The sequence below is a fragment of the Falco cherrug genome, chromosome 1 (genome assembly GCF_023634085.1).
Source record: "Falco cherrug isolate bFalChe1 chromosome 1, bFalChe1.pri, whole genome shotgun sequence".
NCBI lineage: Eukaryota > Metazoa > Chordata > Aves > Falconiformes > Falconidae > Falco > Falco cherrug.
Window position 1 is genome coordinate 20,431,043 of NC_073697.1, and position 20,672 is coordinate 20,451,714.

General features: G+C 35.3%; 1 protein-coding gene across 5 annotated transcripts in view; it reads left to right on the forward strand.

Moving 5' to 3' along the window:
- The window catches only part of PRDM5 (PR/SET domain 5), an 87,128-nt gene that overhangs the window by 53,041 nt on the left and 13,415 nt on the right, over nucleotides 1-20,672 (forward strand). For 4 of the 5 annotated variants that reach the window (XM_055696400.1, XM_055696405.1, XM_055696408.1 and 1 more), the window contains 2 exons: nucleotides 809-902; nucleotides 14,667-14,752. In XM_055696400.1, the coding sequence (XP_055552375.1) occupies nucleotides 809-902; nucleotides 14,667-14,752 (180 nt within the window). Of the gene's footprint in view, nucleotides 1-808; nucleotides 903-6,668; nucleotides 6,688-7,731; nucleotides 8,840-14,666; nucleotides 14,753-20,672 lie in introns of all 5 variants that reach the window. The other variant, XR_008729842.1, reaches the window with a different exon arrangement.

Consider the following 20,672-nt stretch of genomic DNA (forward strand, 5'->3'; position numbering starts at 1 on the left):
AGACACTGTAGCCTTAAAAGCTTGATCTCAAAAGAGAAGATTAGTGTGTGATTTAGTGTTAGTGACAATGAAATTATACTTCTTGTGATCAGTTCTCTAAATGCAATCTGATTCCAGCACTTACTACAAACTAGATAGTGTCCAGTGTTCAATTTGTGTTGACTGAAATCACTGAAAACATGCACTTTGAAGGATTGTTGTCTGTTACACTTCAGATGAACTGATGGCTGTGTTTCATTCACGTGAGATAGTCAGAAATCATATGCACAAATCTCCACAGAGACCTTTTAAACTTCCAATTCTAGTTTGCAACAGAAGTTATACTGGGCTAGGTAAACTGTTTTCACTACATTTCATAATGTAATAAAATTGTGTGAAATTATAAACTTTTAAAAATAGACCCATTTATGAAGATTGATTTTATTAGGTAACCAAATTATTGCTTGCTGATTTAGAAACCACTGTCATAGATATCAAACTGAACAGTAGGTGTCTTATTCTTGTGATCATGAAAATACACAAAGGTGAATTTGGCATTTTTTTAGTAGTAATTATTTAGGAAATAGTAAACTTAGGAACTGAAAAGCCAGTTAATTTTGCCATCAATAGTGGGATTTGTTTAGAAATTTTAGAAGAAAATCGAAAGAGCACCTATAGCTGATTCCTAGAATCTGTGCCTGATGTTATGATATAAAATATATAATGGAGATAATAATGGTCAATGTCAATACAGTTAAAATATTCCATATTTCATTTCTTTTAAAGCTATGCTTAAGCTTTCATTCTTGTCTTTCACCACCCCGTGTAGACTCACACAGGAGAAAAAGAGAAGATTTGCCCATATTGCGGACAGAAGTTTGCAAGCAATGGAACACTGAGAGTTCATATTCGAAGCCATACAGGTACAGTGTTTTTTATTGTAGTGAACAGAAAAGACTTTCTAAATATATAACAAGATGTCTCTAAGCATGTCCACAATTTGTCTGTCTACAAGCAGAAATGCAAATTTACAAGTAGGCCTAACACAGCATATTTTTCAGACTTTTTACCTGCTTAATGTGTAAAACTGGATTATATTCTCAAATCTAATAATGTATGAATGTATATGTGTGTGTATATATATATGTGTATATGTATAAATATACACATATATATGTGTGTATATTTATATGTGTATATGTTATGAGTTCATTCACCGCTGTGGCTGCTAAGGTGTTTTGAAACTGATTTCATATTAATGTAACTTCTGACCTTATCACAACCTGTGTGTTACCCAAGGTAGAATGTTCTACCTTGATGCTCTGACTCAAGATTTATTTTCTGTTGCAACATCTGATTCATTCTGCTGGTCTTCTAACATTTCTGGGTCTGAGTTATGCAAGTTATTTTATATAGCCACCCAGATTGCATTATTATTTCCCTATCATGTTGTGTATGTTCTTCTGTAAACACCCTAAAAAGAAATTAGTTGTGTTGTAATGTTTCATTTTTTGAGTTTACACTTTCATTCAAATAGGTGCCAGGCAACTGAAAAGGGGTTTCTTTGTGGCAAAGCTTATGCTTTCATTCAGGCAAGTGGCAGGGTTTCTTTGTGGCAGTTTTTTTCCAACAGAAAATTATATAGATTTGCCTTTCACAGTCAAAGCATCAGTTAACAAATAACGTTCCTATGACATTCCATTCATTTTGAATAATCAAATTTGCTTTGCGGGGAGATGAAAAAATCGGTGTTTTTAATTATTTGGCTTTCTATTATGTTTGGAAAAGTCTTAACCACTTCAGTCTATCAAGACCACCTCTTAAGATTACAGGTTTTATTAGGTTTTGATATGCTGGATTTGACTACTATAGACACTAGCAAGTTTCTATCCTGTCCTGCAGTCAGGATAGAATTGATGTTTATCTTCAGCTCTTATTCTGTACTAAATTTCATATTTGGAACATTTATCCCTCATAGCAACTGTATAAAAACATATACAAGCCTCTATATGGATTCTGCTCAGGTGGTTTCTGTGTACTGTATAATCATAGACAGAAAAGACAGTGAAGGTCAAAGTTGTCAAGACCCAGAACTGCAATGCAGTTCCGTCCGTTCCTCCTCATTATTCTTGTTCTTTCTTCTAAAACTCCACCTTATCAACTCCTTTTGAAGTCCTTCCTGGACAGTCTCACCTGTTCTGTCTTTGTCTTCAATCTTCTGTCCTGTAAGCAGTGGGTTTCTCTTCTTTTTTTTGACTTCCTGAGGATGCAGAGAAGAGAAAGAAAAGAAAGTCCAATGCTCATGGAGCATGTGGTGTGAGGATTTAGAGAACTCTTGGGGACTGTGCCTTTTGGAAGGACCAACCACTTGCCCACCTAGGCTGTACTTTAATGAATCAGGTAGACGGGAGGAAAAAGAAGCAATTCAGTAGCATTATTAGTTAGTCGCTTAGTACATCAGTCCAGGCTTCTAGGAATACGGCTGCCTCCATTTCTAACCTGTGTTAACTTTTTTCATGAACTTATTTTCCATTTTAATTGCGGATATTTCTTCACCTTCATCTTGTCATCTCATGAGGAACTACATTACCCTTTAATTTGCTGGAATTTCAGCATACTAGATTTTAATGAAACTTAGAACTTTTATAGATTTATTTTTTTCCCCCCAATGCTTATAGGAATATCAAAATGTTACTTTAATTCTTCATTAAAATCCTGGATTCACATTTCAGTGTTTTTTGCAGGCAAGTCTGTTTTATTGCATTTACTAGCATGATGCTTCTGTATTTTCTTATTTTACAGGCCCTTTCCTTAAACTTTAGGTATGTTTTCTATGTACTATTCATGTTATACATCAGTTTGCACAGAGTAGAATGGTCCTAGTTTTTTGAGTTGATAGTGCAGACAGCTCTAGGGAAAATACGTTATAGCTGTCTGAAGGAAAATGCTTTTAGCACATGTGCTGCTACCAGTTACATTTAATGTTTCAGCTCTCAAGCAGGCTTTCCTAAATTTAGGAGTTGGCTAAGGTGAGTTTTATGAAACCACACACCAGAGACCTCTAACCTTGACTGTAGAGCCTTGCAAAATTTGTGGCCACTATTATAGGAGAAAAACTAAACTATAGCATTTTGAACTTACTTGAAGTAGAAAGTTACTGACGGTTTCCAGTACACTTGTAAATTAAATATAGTGGGAGAAACTACTTTGCCAGGAGATGATACATTTTGGAATTATGGGAAAACATGTGGTGTGAAAACAACTTATGAAAGAATAACACTGCAGAAGGAAGGAAACATTCAGGGCCTCTTTCTTCACTGAAGAAGCTAGAAACACTTATTTAAAGAGAGTTACTAATTCAAGAAAAATGCCTTGGTAAATTAATTTATAATGACATGTGATAAATGAACTCTTCCAGTCTAGCTGCTATTTTGATCTCAGACACATTTTTGGTGGAGAGTTTTGTGATTCACATCCTGCACTGGAGAATCAAGTAAAATACATTTTCAGGGTTGTTTCTGATGTCATTCTGTTACGATTCCTGACCATTTCTTGATTACCCTGATGAAACTGGGGGGGCTGAGGGATGGGGGAGTTAGCACTGGGTTGTGACTTGTGGCTTAAAAAAATTAAAAATTTCTTAAGTTATATAGTAAAATGCCGTATGTGGGGTTTAGTGAGAAAATGTCAGGTAGATTCACGTTGTACTTCTGGGGAAGTGGTGTTGACTTGTGCTGTACCTGAAGACTTCAGCCAAGTTGTCCATGATCATAATACATGCAGATTAAGCACAAGAGGAAATCGTCCAATGTTCAGTGGACCTGAGGAGGCATAGGTTTCTGAGGAATAGCTTGCATCATTTCAAAAGAAAGTAAGAGTCATTGGTGAAGCGATTTCGTGTCATCTGCAAACAGTACAAAAAAGTTGAGTACCCATTTGATGGCTCTTAGTAATAAAGTTTCACTGCATCATGAAAATCCTTGCCTAATTTTTAGGGATTTTCTGAGCAGTAAGAAATTTTCAGTTCATGAGACAGTGGAACCACAAACTTACTTTATTCAGTGATGGATGTTTGGTTTCTAAATGTTGCAGTGTTGAATACCTCATGCTCTTGGTATTGATTGAATACTGTGGTTTAGAATTAATCAATTTGCAACTGTGCCCTTTTTTTTTTTTTTCAGTCAGACTTCAAAGTATCGCTTTTCATTCTGAGCTAGAAGTGAAACCAGCCAGTCTGTTTTCCAGAGATGATTCATCATTGTGAATAAGCCTTCAGCTGGGGCTAAGCTTTTGGTGCAACTAGGTAGTACAGTGTAAGTGTAAATATTGCAGAGACCTTCATGTCTTAGTGATTACAGCTGATTAGGTTTGAGGTACTGGTGCAGACATTTGTGTTATCCCATTTTCTGTGCAGGTGGTCAGCTAGACCTTGTTTTATTAGCTACTTTGTATAAGAGGCTTTGTTCTGTATTTACAAAATAAAGCCAGACAGGGTTCTTTTAGACTCGTATATTAATTTCTGTCCTTTCTTATTTCTAAAGCTGTTCTTTATAAAAGTCATGGTTCTTGCGTACCCTTGTGGTGGTTCTGCTTCAGAATTATATTTTTGATATGCTTAGTCATCCATACACAAAAAAAGAAGCTCAATAGGTTTTTGGCTTTTGTTTAGTATGCAGCATGTATTCTTAAACACTGTTACTTACAGATGTACATATGCTTCCTTGATAAGCAATTTTCTTCCCTCTTTTACCTTAGAGTAAGACTCTGTAAATGAGCCCTAACAGTACTTGGCCTTTTGCAGAAACTGAGCTGGTTTGGGGTGAGTGAACATGTCTGCATGTACATGTATAGAGGGAAGGGGTTGATGTTTGCATCTGAACCTTGCATATTGCTCTGTAATTCATCATCTGGGTTTGCAGCCTTGGCATGACAGAGACAGCGCTCTGTAGGTCAGCTGAAACACTATAGCACATTCTCCCTCTGCTGTGTCCTGTTGGTTTATGACTTCTTAGGGTCAGAGGGAGCTGGGGTTAATTCAGCAAAAGAATCCTCTGACTGTGATATAAATTCCTTGGCTTGTTCATAAATTGTAAAAGAAATTCTATGGTCTGCTCCTTGGGCTTGAAAACTGGGGGCAAGGAGGTTAATTACTTCCCTGAAGTTTCAAGCAACTTTCAGTGTTAACAGTTTCTGGCTGTGTTTTGTGCAGCTTCTCAATTGCCTTACATGTAGCTATTTAAATCTGGTAATTGCCATCTTCTGTGTGTGTTTGTGTGCATATGTATTTGTGTATGCTTATGTAATATATCTATTTACACACATGCACACATGCATTTTATGTCTGATATTTATAGCATTACTTTCCTAATTGGTTGTATCCTAATCCCCTCCATTGCTGGGATGTAGCACATCAAGTTGTGCAGCAATGCAGGTTGTTGTGAGGTGGTTTATATTTGCAGGTAAATTTATTTTTGAGTTAATAGAATTGAGTATTTTAACTGTAATTCTATCATTTCTATGCTGTCTTTTACTTACTCCCTTTTACCAGGGGCAGGTGAGGGACAGCTAATGACCATACATATCTTCTAGAAACTGCTTGTACATGCAAATATAGGTTAAAATGTAACCTTACTTTGCTTTTTCCATCACAGTTAGTCAAAATCCTGATAAAAAGTTAGTAAGATGACTATGAGTTTACATCTGTCCAAAACATTTTCTGAAAAGATTAATGTTTCTATTCTATGCCATTTAAAACCCGTGACTTAATGTGGCATTCGTACATATCTGTTCTCTGGTATGTGGAAAAAGCAGCTTTATTTTGTAAGAATGAGTTGAGAAAGTTCTTTGTAAATTTGCTTTCATATACGTGAGTAAAAGATAATACCAAGAGATTACAATAAAGCAGCAAAAAGCATTCGGACCACGGACTTCCATATCCTTTGTGTCAACACAGTTAAACTTACTTTTGCAATTTCCATAACTAAACACTGTTTTATAAGCTCATGAAAACATTTCTTCATACTTGTCCCTTATACATGTAGGTGCTGATTGCCGCCTTGATATGTCTGTCATCCTCTGCACTGATGTTATGGTCCTAACTTTGCCATTGTAGTCTCATTTCTACAATGGGATTAACTAGGCATTTGAGCATATTTAAAATAATGTTTAAGGTCCAACTGTATAAACATCTGGGTCCAAATTTTGCAGTTTCCTGTAAAAATTCCTGAGTAAACAAACAAAATATTAGTTGTGGAATTACAATAAAAATCTTTGGTTATTAACAGTAGTTCGATCATTTGTGAACATAATACTTCAAAGTAATTGAAGGAAGCAATGAGTTGAAGTACAGTGTAACTTTCACTTTTTACTGTATAAAATATGTCTCCGAACTTTTAATAGTTAAGAAAGCAACTGTTTATTCATGTATGTAAGAAATGATGTACATCCAGGATCCTCATTCTAGTGAATTGTCTGGCAAATTACCTTAAGTAATTTATATTTTCTTATATTTAAAAAAAAAAAAAAGATAAAAGGAAGGCTTGAAGGAACTTCCTCTTATCACAATGACGTATATGAAAAAATGTATCTGTATCTAGTCAATGAACAGCTTGGAAATGTCTACAGATAGGTTGTTTCTATTCAATAACTTATAAATGATCTCTCTTTTATCTACTGAATTTAAAATGCAGCTTGCAGAAGGCCTCAAAGGTAAGATTCTGCATTTCTAAACCCTTCAGTTTATACATCATTGTCCTATTTATCTCCAGACAACAGTTAAATCTTTAGAAATACCTGTAAAGTTTCATGCAGCTGTCAGCTTCTTGTTGTCTGCTTCCATGAAGGAAGAAATGTTCTTAAAAGGATAGATTATTTGAATGCTAGTGACAACTTTAGATCAAATGAATTATGGATTGATTAATGCATATACATTAAACGATTTGGTTGATCATGATGAGTTCACTGAAGTCATAGATGTTAATGGGAAATCAGATTGCTTAATGCTACTGATAGATGTAAAGAATGAAGCTGTTTTATTTTTTAAAGTGTGTTGGGTTTTTATTTGTGGCTAAAGTTTTAATACTACTGTGGAACTGATGAGAAACCCTAAGTAACAATGGTAGTTTAGGGTTTTCGGTACAGATTCAGATAGCCTTAGTTTGTGTAGGGTCCTTTAGTAGTCTTTGTGATCCATTTAGTTCTAAATAACTAAAACCTCAATTATATCAGGATAATTTTGATGGACCAGATAGGACAAACATTTTAACTATTGTTCTCAACTATAGGTAATCTGAGTTCTCTGAATAAACCCCAAACTTAGAAAATAAACTTCTCAGCTGTGAAAATACCGTTTCTGTGTCTCAAAGAGTAAGGCATGGCTAAGTACTTCTAAGAAAGAATATTAACAGAAAAAAATGGTTAAAACAATCTGGTTTTGAAAAGAGTAACAGTTGAGGTTTTTTTCTTATTAAATATGTGACCATTTTTAGTGAATGGGAAATGCATTTGGTTAATTCACATAAAAACGATGCTAATTCTTCCTTGTGCTGGGACATTACACAAGTATTAGAGCTTGGTTAAAAAGAATTCACAAATACACAGACTTAGTTTTATTAATCATCAGCAAAGAAAAATAAATAATCTCTTGTCTTCAGAGTCTGCTAGGTTTGAATATTGGTTAAAATGAAGTAAATAATGTGTAAGAAATGTCTCTAATTGACCCATACCTGAGCACTGTTTTTCCATTTCCCTCAGGCAACAGGACTGTTCTCCTCATAGCAGTCAAAGAGGTATCACTTTCTTTATCTGACTGACTGTGAGTGTAGAATTACATGTATATTTGGTGTTTCTGGGTCTTGTCTCAGCTGTCATTCACAGATATTTTATCTTTCAGATCATAAAGTTGCTTGGTTCTTGGCATGAGAAAGCTACTCCTGTGTGGATACTGTTGTACCTTCTAAACTGCTGAATTTTGAGTGTTTAATGTTTGAAAATCAGGCAGGTCAGAATTTTGTATAAGCCAGATAAGTGTTTTTATTGTCTACTCCAGATTAAGACTAGTCCAGGTGTCATAAAGAGAGCAGCTAGCTGCTGCAGGTGGCCAAGCTTTTTGATTATTCTCCCATTTTTTTCCTTTCTTAGAATCCCTGGTCAAAATTATAAAAACCCTTAAGAGACCTCAGGTATTAAATGCTTTTGAAAATGCTACTTGGTATCTAGAAACTGCCACCTGTACACAAGAGGAAATTTAATATTTTGAAGAAGTGTTTGTCTTGTCAAGGGCCATTTGATGTGCTGTACAACACCAAGGTGGTGAAATTTATTGAGTATTTTCTTGAAGTATGAATATGTAATCTTCACTCAATAAATGGATTTCTGGCATTTTCTAAGTTAAGTTCTGTTGAACTCACTTGGTTCCTTGAGTTACTATTTAGCTTAACTTTAATTCCTAATAAGTTCTTTTCATATGGGAGAAATTCAGTTCCGTGTATCTTTAGGTTACTTTGTGTGGTGTAGATACTTGTAAGGTGTATTAAATTAATTCTGTACACAAACTTCCTTTTTAATTTGATGGGAACACCATATACAGAGCAACAGCAGCTGACGATAAATGTGTAAAGCTGTCAAGTGCTCTATATGAACAGATAGTGTTCTAAAGCATATGTCACAGATTATAATTTTGTTATATCTGTTAACCTTTTGCCCATCCTTACTTGCTGTTGAATGCTGTCATCACAGCAGATTATCTCTGACTAAAAAAGCCTTCTTGCAATTCCCATTCTGGACTGCCCTGTTGATCATCTGGTACGGAGTGTTGCATGTGTGATCCAGATGGCCCCCTTGCCTCCACATTCCTCCGCAGGTGAACTGCCTTCTTTCCACCACAGTTGTGTAGAGTCTCCCTTCTTCCCCTTTTCCCTACACCAGTTTTAAGTTAGGCCTTTAAAAAGGATTGTACTTTACCATAACTGTTCTGAAAATTGACGTTTTAAAATAATACACTCAGAGAGAGATATATTATTTTTTTTTAAGAAATAATCTTCTAATCCTTTGTAATAAGTAGTTCAACATCTGAAAAGGAGCTATGTTTAGATGGTGGTAAATGGTCTGTGGAAGATTCTGAGGGATCACATTGCCATAATTATGTGTTAATTTTGTAAAGAAAATCAAAGAAAACTATTTCTTTTTAGTTACATACGTTGCACATGATCTGACATTTAGTGCAGTCTGTTGGAGATCTTTTCCTGATGTTCATGTTGACCTAGACCACTGGTGCTGAATACCGCAACTGACCAAGCATAGAAATAGTAAAAAGTACAAAAAAAAACGCCTTGATAATTTTACTGCATAATTCAAATTCTTTATTCCTTAATACAGCAGTTGCAATAAAGACAGAAAGCCAGGAAATTTGTACATGAAGGCTAATAAACATGCCTGAGAATTATATACAGGTGACCAAGCAAGCTGCATGGGAATGGGGACAGTAAATATGACTCCAAATTTAACAGAATGAAAAAGAAGTAATGCCTGTAGAGCGTTTGAAAGAGTTCTGTTGAGACTGCTTCTAAAACTGAATGTGGTAGTTCATCAAATGCATACTTCAGCATGCTGTTGACCCATCTTTTTTTGGTTTGGTGGTCTTTTCAGGTGCTATTGTAACAGTCTTTTTCAGGAGTCTTTTTCTGTTGCATGTTTCATTTGTCTCATTTGATGGGCATATATTTGTCACTGAAAAGTACATATTTGGTTGATTTTACTTGAGGTCATTGTTTCAAGGTAATCACTACTATTGGTGTTTAATCAGCCTGATTTTGTAATCAGCTTTTTTTTTGTGGCTAAACTGGCTGCAGGGAATACAAAATACAGTATAAAAATAGCAACACATATGACTAATTTGAATTACTTTGTCTCAAATTCTCTATTAAATGTCTAGCTGTAGTCACTGAAATCTTGAACTAATGTGTATTTGGCTTTGTTTAATAGTTTTGCTCCCAGGCAGGGGTATGTGAGTTTGGGAAATCTGGGTGCTAACCTCATTGTAAATACTACCTTACAGCACCTTTGATTGCAAATGCCTTGTGGGAAGCTGTCCATCCTTAGCTGAACTGCAATGGAAGGATGTGGTGTTTAACTTTTAATGCTATGTTAAGGTCTAGTAGGTGCTGTGATCACAAGCTAGACATGTACACACTTGAGGAAAAAAAATACATCAGTTCAATCATGACATGTTTTCAGATCAAGATCCCATATGGTTTTCAATCGTGGAATTGTTTTTTGTAATCCCTGTATTAGGATTAAATTTATTTTTATTATGTTAAAAGCTTTGGGTTTGTTCATACAGAATCTGGAAGTAGAATGTCTAGACTTTGCATTATATTAAAGCCACTGCAATTTATCCAAGGATTATTTATTTGGGGTTATTTGTACAGTAGTACCATTAATGTGTTGAGCAGTTTGTTCTTGGACAGCAGGGACATGACGGTCAACTGTAACTTGAGGGTAAACGTAGCATTTATTATGTCTGTCTTATCTGAGTGTTTTGCTATTTTAATGATAGCAATTGTTCTTGGTTATTGTTGCATTCACAAAATTACTTCTGGTCATGTTAACTGGACAAGCTGTCAAATTAAGATATGTTTAATATGTCTACTGCATTTTGATACTGTACTAAAGTAGAAAGCCTTGGTGAAATGCTTTAGTGAAAAATGTGGATCATAGTCTCAGTTCTGGTTTCATGTCAGAGTTGCAAACAACAACATGGAAGGTCAGGCGGTTTTTTTTTTTTTCAGATATTTTCCAAATGTGAAGTGGTAGGAAGGCTGCGTAGTGTATTTGGAAGTTAAAATATTCCCTGCGCCGCTGCCACCCCCCCCCCCCCTCCCCCCATATTTTTAAATATAAATTAGATTTTTTAAAAAAGAAACAACCAACCACCCTCACTTTGTGAAATAGTAAATAATACCTTTGAAAACTTACTCTACCATTGACTGCATTGAAAAGGCATCACAGTAAAAAAACAGTGCACAGATTTACTTCAGTGTGATACCCCTGGTAAGGATTTATCATTGCCTCCAAACATAAATATATTTCTATGTTTTATATGTATTTATGTATAAAAACAGATTTATATAAAAATGTAGAGTGCAAATGGCATAATTGTTAATTGGCATCAACAACTTTACCTAAGGTGCACCTCCTCCTAGTATGATGTTATCACACATTGACACCATGTCTCATAAGCATGCTTCTAGCAGTAAATCAAAGAAGAAATTGTAGTTTGTTGTAGGGGAAATAGCTTCCTTTCATTTTGGTGCTTAGTATCTCCTTTTTGTGAGGACTAGAGAAAGAGATAGATAAACAACTTCCAACACCATTTCACTTGCTCATCTTAGTCATTTTTCCTTTTAATCTCCTTGTAACAGATCCATTCCTTTTCTGATCAAAGAAGCTATACATCTGGAAATCTGCAAGTATTTATTGTGCATGAGTTGATCTGAAGTTTAATATTCTGATGCTTATAATTGATTTTTGGTGGTCTTTGCTTCATTGGGGGCAAATGTGAAAGCACTGATGGATAATGTCACCTTCCCAGGAGCTTTCATCACATCATACTTGCTGTCCAGTTTTTCTTACTGACAATTCTAAACTTTGACAAAAAGCACAAAACCCTCTAATTTGTGGACGTTGGCAATAGTTCTGTATAAGACATTGCACTTCAGCAAACCATGTGTAGGAGGAATATATTTAGCATGCATTATTTCAAATCTGTTCTTTTTCTGATGTCGTCTCATCCATTTACATATCATGGTATTGGAGAAAGGATTCACTGCTCCTGTTTATCTTACAGGACTTCATGTGGGATAGACTATATAAGACTTCTCTTGGGGAATACCTGCTTCACCAGTAATTTCATTGATGATTCTATTATTTGGATCATTTTTATGAGCAACTAACTGGTAGGATGAATAATGTTTGCCTAGTTTATCTAGTTATGAAGCAAGGAGAGAAGTTAATTTTTACCAGAGATAGAGAAGTTAAGAAATAGGATTATAACAATCTTGCCAAAAACTGCTGCCTGTAAGTTCAAACATCTAATCTGAATTGGTTGCCTAGGTTCCTGATACAGTACATAGAGAAAAAAGATACTTTGAGTGAAGGCAGTTTATTCAGTTCTCAGACAGGCAACAAAGTTAGGCCCTTTCCAGAGAGCAATTAATCTTAACTTTCTTTTATCCTTAATTTCACTGGGATTCCAAACAACTAGTTAAAATTAGATGTTATATATTTTCACAAGGTTGATGTCAAATGAGGGGAATCTTAACTCTTTTTCACAGATAAAAGAATTTTTAAATGCAAGTTATTATTTATTTAAAAAATTTATAAATATCCATATATTTCTTATACACAAATATAGGATGTCACTAAGCATTAATGTTAAGTCAGAGCTCACAATCTTGAGTTACATAGTAAACTGGATTCTTTGGAACCGCAGAGATTTTTGAAAATTCACAGAATGTAACAACTGCTGGAAGAGTTTTTCAGGTGTAACATGTTGATACGAAGTCATACTGTTGCCCTCTACTGGCATCTGCTGAAAGCTCTTCAAAGCCTTACCCATCAGCTACCATGTCTCAATGGTTAATTTCTGAAGGACACAGTTAATCCATTTCAGACAAACTCCAAACCATCCTTTGAAAGCAAAAGTCTTTACGCTTTAAAGAGACTTGGGGATGAGGGAGAGAGGCAGGAGGGATACGACTCCTACCTGTCAACGCTCATCTGCTTACAAAATGCTGAAACTTTAACTTCTACATTCAAAAGCCCTAAACCATAAAAATGTCAGCTGAATTAATTAAATATTTGAGTACTGACAACTGTTGGGAGTGTTTGAATTTCGAAGGCATGGATTAAAGACACTGAGGGTCATAAGAGTATCATATTTCAAACTGCTTGACGAAAACACAGCTATAACACAGTGATAGTTGTCATCGTCCTAAGAAAAAAAAAAAGCCAAATTCACAAAAGTGTGCTCTCTGAGAGATGGCAGAACACAAGAAAGAAAGAAAAATATTTGTATTTCACGAATACTTTGCTACACAGTGTTTTGCTGCTGTCATTAACAGAGTTATCTAAACAGTAATGACAAAACAGTCTATCTACTAAGTAGTTTTTTTAAATCCCCTTACTTAAATAACCATTTAATCTCAGCTGCCCTCAAACTTCTACACAACCTGTAACTATATGGAGATTTTACGTACTACAGTGACTATCGACTGATCAGCTGTACTGTAATCATAGCTGGTTCTTCTAAAAAGCTGTTTCTGTAAGCTGTCCCTGTTACATAGTTTTTGTGATCCTTTGACATCTTCTTTCCAAGAAAGAAAACATCCAGTATCTTCCCTCTGAGCAATCACGGGGGAATACCTCATGTAGAGAAAAGATGAGAAGAGAGATGAGACTTCCTTTCTCCAAGTCAAGATGAATATTCCTGTTATTAGGGTCTGTGAAGCTTTAAATGTTTATCTCTGTTACTGCCACTCTCTTGCACTCTGATCTTTGGCATATTGGTGAAATATTTCTGGGGGCTTCTAAAGTGTAAAATGTAGTTAATCTTCCTTACCTATTTTCCATGATTGAGTGTGAGTGTTAATGAGTGTTTGACATTTGGACTACGTTAAACCTCTCTATACATGCAAAGATTCTTTCATGAGCAGAAAGCTGTGCATTGTCTTAGCAGAACAGACTTTGCTTAAGAAGTATTTTCAAAGGTTTGTTACACCTTCAGTGTTATGATTACATAGAACAAATAGGATTTTTTTAATAGGAAAATATTTGTTGAACTGTGTGTTTGTACTAGAAACAGCCTGATCATTTGCTTTTAAAGCATTGTGTACAGAAAAAAAGAGGCAATAGACTCAGGTTCCAGTGTATTGCCTAAAGCGTTAAGAATTAAAAAGCCCTTAGGGAATTATAAAGCTTTATCACTTCTTCCAAATTATGGAACTAGCTTAGAAACTCTTCATGTGATTCTGAATAGCTCAGTATCCACATTACACTAATGTGGCTTTCAGAAGATCTGTGCTAAATGATACCAGTTTAATGGAGCATTACACTAAATACCTCTAAGATACAGGATGCTGCAAGGGAGATGCTAAGATTGTTCTGCTTCTATTTCAGTTACAAATTGCAACACAAAAATTGCAGAAACTTTTGATTAACTGGCTTCTAACACAGTTCAGATACAGCATTAAAAAAAGAGTAGATTTTATATTACATTGGGATTCTGACACCCAGAGGGCTCTAATAACGACCAGATGTGAAATAGAAGAAATATTTGGGAGCATTTAATGCCTAACCGTAAAAGTGACCATGTGTAAATCACTGCAGAATGTGTTTGAGCAAGGGCAGTAGGTGTTTTGTTTTTTTTTCTTTCTTTCCCCGCCAGCCCCCCACCCCAAGGTTCTCTTGTGTGTATTCATGTATTGCTAGAACAGAATCAAGCAGCAAAGAGGAATATTTTCATCCAGCCCTGCACCCTGCTGAGGTGGACCTCTATTTGTCATTTTTCTAATGCTTAGATCTCTTCTTGTTTGAATTGAGTGAAAACGAGGCCAGAAAAACCTCAATTTGAGAAATAACTGTGCTGCAAGGCCTTCATATACTGATTCTAATGCCTGCCTTGTTTTCAGGTGAGCGTCCTTACCAGTGTCCTTACTGTGACAAAGCTTTCAGCAAGAATGATGGATTGAAGATGCATATTCGCACCCACACAAGGGTAAGTCCCACATAAGCATAAGTGTAGCTCAGTTTTTATGGTTACTTGAGGATTGTCTATGAATCATGTGTGGAGAAAAGTAAATAATTACTGTTTGTGTAGAGATTAGCCTATACCAACCAAGATTTTTATACGTATCAAAATAAGAGGCAAAGATGTAAGTCATTAACTTGTGAAATTCTAATTATGACTCCCTTACTGACCTATTTTTTTCTGTGTTAGATTTCTTATATGTTGTATAAAGTAACTCTTCCTTTAAGCTGTGGTTATTTACGAGATACAAATCAATGTGATTGTTTACTGAGTAAACAATTCTGTAAAGGCTTCACTATTCTTGAAAATTCAATACCCAGTGCTTTGGTTCTTACTGTCTTCTTAAAATCCAATCACTATGAGCTTTTGTGGCAGCTGCTCTTTGGTAACTGATGACAAAAATTAAGCTGCAAAATGACTTCAACAACTGAAGGCAAAATAGAAGGCAAATTGCATATGTTGCGAAGATTATTTTTGAACCTTGAACCTCAGTTAGCACAAAGGTTCCCTGTTTCAGGGGAGAGCCTTATTATGTGTGTGTGTTTACTAGAGGACAAAGGCGAGATCTTGGCCTCACTAAGCCAGCAAAGAGATGGTGAGCTGTCTTCAAACTGCCAGATGTGAATTCCCTTACTAAAGGGAGATCTCCAGGTTAGGCTGGTCTAGCATTCCATATACTACCTGCCTCTGGCCTCCCTATCCACCATAAGAAAGCAAATGAAAAAAATAGAAGTATACTGTAGCCTGTAGCTTTTGCTAGTAATCCCTTGGGAGCTGTTACTGCTTACAGCAGTCAAGGCAGCCTTGAGGCCAAACCAAGAAAGTTCTTTATCTGTTTGGAAGTAGAAAAGGGTGATAATTTAGTACTCTCCATGAGCAAATCTGCAGAAAGAATAGCTTTCAAAATAAGATCAAAAATGTTTAATTTTCTACCATTTTACCTAGGTCTTGAGTACCCCAAACTTTAGAAGTAAATTAATAGTTTGTGCGGTGTTAATGGTGATTCATTGGCAGCAGGCTAGTTCCATGTTGTTAGTTGTTTCTCCTTCTTTTCAGCTGTTAAATCACTTTAAGAAGTGCTAGGAATTGTTTTCTGTTGTTACTGTCCCATATTACTGTTTTTGCACTAGGAGAAATTTCATTATCATGTATATATTCTTCATGGCTGTCAGTGGGAGGAGTGGTAAACAAGACCAGCTCTGAAATAGTGCCAAGTTTAATGTTTTCCTGATTTGTCACACGGTTTGAGTAAGAACAACAAACCCCCCCCGGCTCTGTAGAAAAAAAAGAGGACAAAAAGAGTTAAGAATAGGCCTTTAGAGCCTGTAAGGATGTATCTCCATTGATGTACTGATTTATACCAGGTGATGATTTCTTCTAAAATCCATGCTCATGAGTGAGGTTAGACAACTTTACAAACATTATCTTCATTGCTTAAAAGCTGTAAATTAATTGATAAGTCATTTACAGCAGGATTGCATATCCTAGTCTTAGAAAAAGCAGTACTTCAGTGGAGAAAAGCCGTTGATAATTGTGGGTGGGGTTTTTTTTTCAGTTGTATGCATAGGTCCTGATTACCCACAGAGGGCAGGTAATAAATACTATGTTAACAATTGAAAAATTGAAGTAGAGATTTTTAATTGTACTGAATGGAAAACTTATAGTTGTTCTTTAGCTGAGTGTAGTTTTCTTGGGATGTTTCTTGCTCTTAGCTATGCTCTGAAATGTATTTAGTGTTTGGTTGCATGCTGCTTCTATGTAACTTGTTGCTTACATATATTCCCATATTCGTCATATTCTGCCTGTGTTATATGGAAGAAAAAAAACCAAAACAAAACCAGACTGAAATTTGCAGGCGGCCTGCAAAATGCTTATATAAAATTGGACTGAAAGGCAAACTGAGGACTTTAATGTTGAAACAGGACGAAAAAGAAAATAATTATTATATTTATATATATAAATATAATTTATTATTTATTATGAATGATAAAAGGACAATTCAACCAATGTTTGTTATTTGGCTAATAGGAAAGGGAAGAGTTAGGAAAACAGATTTTTACAGAGTGGAGATTCCTTTTTAATATATGTAGATGTTGTAATTAGATTTTTTTATTGCGCTAAGAACATAATTGCACTAAGAGCATAATAACATTTAATTTAAAACGTCTCATAAAATATTCTGCTGTATCATGTAGTCAAAATATCATCCTTACAGAAAGTAAGTGTGGTTCCCACTGAATGTAATATGAGTGTTTCCATATACTTGAGATGTCATGATCATCTAGATCTGAACACATTATATTTCAATTTTTCTTGTGAGTATGCTAAGCAGACTACTCAAAAACTTTAAGATTATGCTGGAGGATTAAAATATGCAGGCACTGTGATGGTTTTAGGCCTTTGGTTTGGCGTTTTGATTCTTTTTGTGGTCATGCTGTTTATATGCTACTCCTATTACAAAGCTCAAAAAAAAATTTTTTTGCTTTGAGGTAATAAGAATCAATATTGATAATGTTAACATTAATAATAATTTTGAAAACCAAAGCCTGTTGCTACAGTCTTGCATCTCCCAACTTTCCCTCTTCCTCACACTTCAAGACCTTATTTAATATCTAAATAAAGTGGACAGCTAAAAATTTTAAAGTTTTAGTAGGAGAGGAAAAAAAGTTGACTAATAGTATTAATAAAAACAATAGAACAGAGAGCAAAGTTTATGAAGAACTTTCATAGATTTTAAAGTCAGAAGTGTTTATGCTGTGTCTGTTCTGCAAAACATTATTCATGCAGAACTGTAGGATAATAAGCTGAAGTTCAATTGTTCAGATGAGTCAATATTAGTACAGGCATAGGGGAATAAATATGTATTTTAGGTGGTGCGATTCAGACGTAAGTGAAAGAGAATGGAGTGGTGAAGGGAGTTTGGGTATTTGGAAGGAATAAGAAGGAAGAGGGGGAGAGAAAATATGGAGAGGTAAATTGAAAAGAGACCATTTACAAGAGCACTTGTGTGCTTGGCAAGAATATGAAGATTTATTTAATGTTTGTAGTAGGTTGATGCTTGTCAGGAATGTAGTGGTTGACATTCAGGATCTTGTTAAGACACGCTGAAAAACTTAAATAATTGATCCTTGTGTGTTTGGTGGTGTTTATACATGGTTTTTAATTTAGTAGTGTGTTGAAAGAAAAAATATCTAGAAAAATATACAGGAAAAACAATGAAAACCCTTTCAGTAGGAAAAACAGCTGTTGAGTATGTAGGTTATATAATAGTTTGATAATGTCAGTATCATGTGCCTTGGAGTTTCTCTGAACACAGGGATGCTAGCAAAGTTGAGGTGCAGAAATACTGACATTTTATGCCATGTGCTTCAAAACCAAGCAGGTCTGTTGTCACTGCCAGAGGTGTTCTCTCTTGTGCTACCATTTTACCCTCAAGCAGGTGCAAGCTATTTGCTGGAGGCGGTGGTGGCAATTCTCTGACAGTCTTGCTCATTTAGTGAGATTGTCTTGTTACTCTGTTTTGTAGAGGTGATTAGGTATTATGAATATTAAGATGGTTTACTTTGAGGTTGATAGCCTAACATATTTCTGTGTAGTACTGATAGTTGAATTACCAATTTTGAGTGTTTCAGGTCTTTAACCAAGAGCAGTAGAAGCACAACTGAAAATTCTGAGTGATTCACGTGTATCTTTTTTGAAGTGAATGCATGCAGTCACATTGTAGTGCTCAGGCTAGTAGTGGTCTAATTCATATTAACAAGTAGAGGAATGCAGTAGTAGGTATGTAAAGTGAAACAGTTGGTGCTGAGGACCTGATGTTTATCTTGTATGTTTTTCAAGGGTTTTACTGCAGATGGTGGAGTATGGTCCCATGGACTGAATGCACAATAGCACTCTCTGGAATGCATTAAACCTTCTGGTTTATTTTTTTCTCAAAAGGAATCCAGGTTACGCAGTCCAAAACATTTTGAAAATGTGCACCAAAGCACAGTAACGGGACATTTGGGAAGTGTGCTTCAAAAGCACACACCTGATCTGAATACAAACACTAAGGGAGATGTATTTTAACTGTGCTATGTAAGAACATTTCCAGTGAAGAAAGATTATACCTGTGCAGAAAAAGCTTGAAACTCCTCAACGTGATTTTAATTCACTTTAACTTGTTCTATGATCTTAGGCCTTTTCAACAAACACAAAACTAAAGATCAGGAAATAAAAAATGTAGCGTGTTTGCCAATGTTTATTTTTGTCAGTTCTAAGAACAAGAAAACCCAGGAAGTCACACTTGAAATTTCTCTCTTCAGGCATCTGACATGTTGACTTTTCAAAAGATTGTAAGGATGGTGGCTATTCCTTTTCTTACCCTTTCCTACACATACATTTTATTCTGAAATTTATTCTTGCATGTAAAATAATTATTCAAATAATAAATAACAAGATGTATAAATCCAGAAGGTGTTTTTGTATCAGCTAAGCCCAGTAATGTGGAAATAAGCATAATCATAGCACCCTCCCTTAAGGGCTATGCTTGTAAATATCTTTTAAAAAAGTCTGGTCTTTTGGCCAGAAAAATTGTGAAGTAGCTTAAAATTAATAATACAACATTCAAAAGGGAAAATGTCATTGTAGATATAAAATCTAGCTATATTTTGCCCGTGGGATTAAATGCCAAACCTGATCCTGTGGATCAGGGAAGGCTGCTGGAAAAATCATTGTAGAAAGCTGATTAAGGTCTGGCAGCTGCTAAACTGAGTACAACCTGGGTGGCCACAGGTGTCAACTCAAACTCTGAAGTAAACAGAGGAGGTAAACCAAAACCCCTACTGACAGTGTAAGGAGATGAAAATACTCAACTACCTAATATTGAAATGTCACCTGAGTATTGATTTGTTTCTATTAAAGTAGATGTGTTTCGTTTATGGTTTGGTTTTTTGGCTTTTTTTTTTTCCCTGAAGAAAAAGAAATATAACAGCCAAAGAAATCATACATGAAGAATTGATTGAAGTTCTTGATGAAATGAATTTACAGACCATATCAGCTTTGCAGAAATACATGCATACTTCCAGCCTTCACAGTGCAGTAAACTTCATCTATTTCCTAAGGCTTTATTCAGTGCTTGACGTAATATTGCATAGTTTGAGCTTAAACACGTAGAGAAATTGTTGTATGTTACTGCAATGTAATTGTTAATGTTTTGAAATATGATCATTGATGGATGCCCAGAGTTATTGTCATGTCAAATTGATGTTTTCATTACTTCTGGAAGTGGTAGTTTTATTACAGTTTGTTTCAGTTAAATACATGGCAGTGATGGAAAACAGGAAGAGTAGAAGCCATTTGCAAATGTTTTTTCATCGCTTGGTTTGAATATTTATACTTTGAAGGTATAACAGACACATGTAAATTTTATAGCTTGTTTAAAAATCTTATTTCTGGTGGTTGGAAAGTGGCTGGCTGTAATGCTCAAATAGTACATTTCTAAGATATTATTTGGAAATTAAAGTGTATTAATAGGTACATTTTTTCATGCGTAACTGCCTACTATTTAAAGATGCATTAATCTTTAAGTATGTTTTTAAAAGCACCTAACGTTCAGAGATTATACTGTAAGAAATAGAGCAATTTAAGTGATAAGCGTATTTTTGGTCACTGCAACTAACTTTACTTTTCCACATTTGAAATGCTTGGCCAGTGTGTGTATAAAATATATATATATACATACATATGTATACACTTTGCATGGAACTGATTAATAGGTTGCAGTTGATATAATGTAGTTTCTGGACACTTAAGCTATCTGTACTCACAGTAGTGTTTAGGAAGCTTTGTCTCCTATTTCTTATTCATTTGAAGCTGGGCAGCTTGGATACTGTTAGCAGTGTAGCCT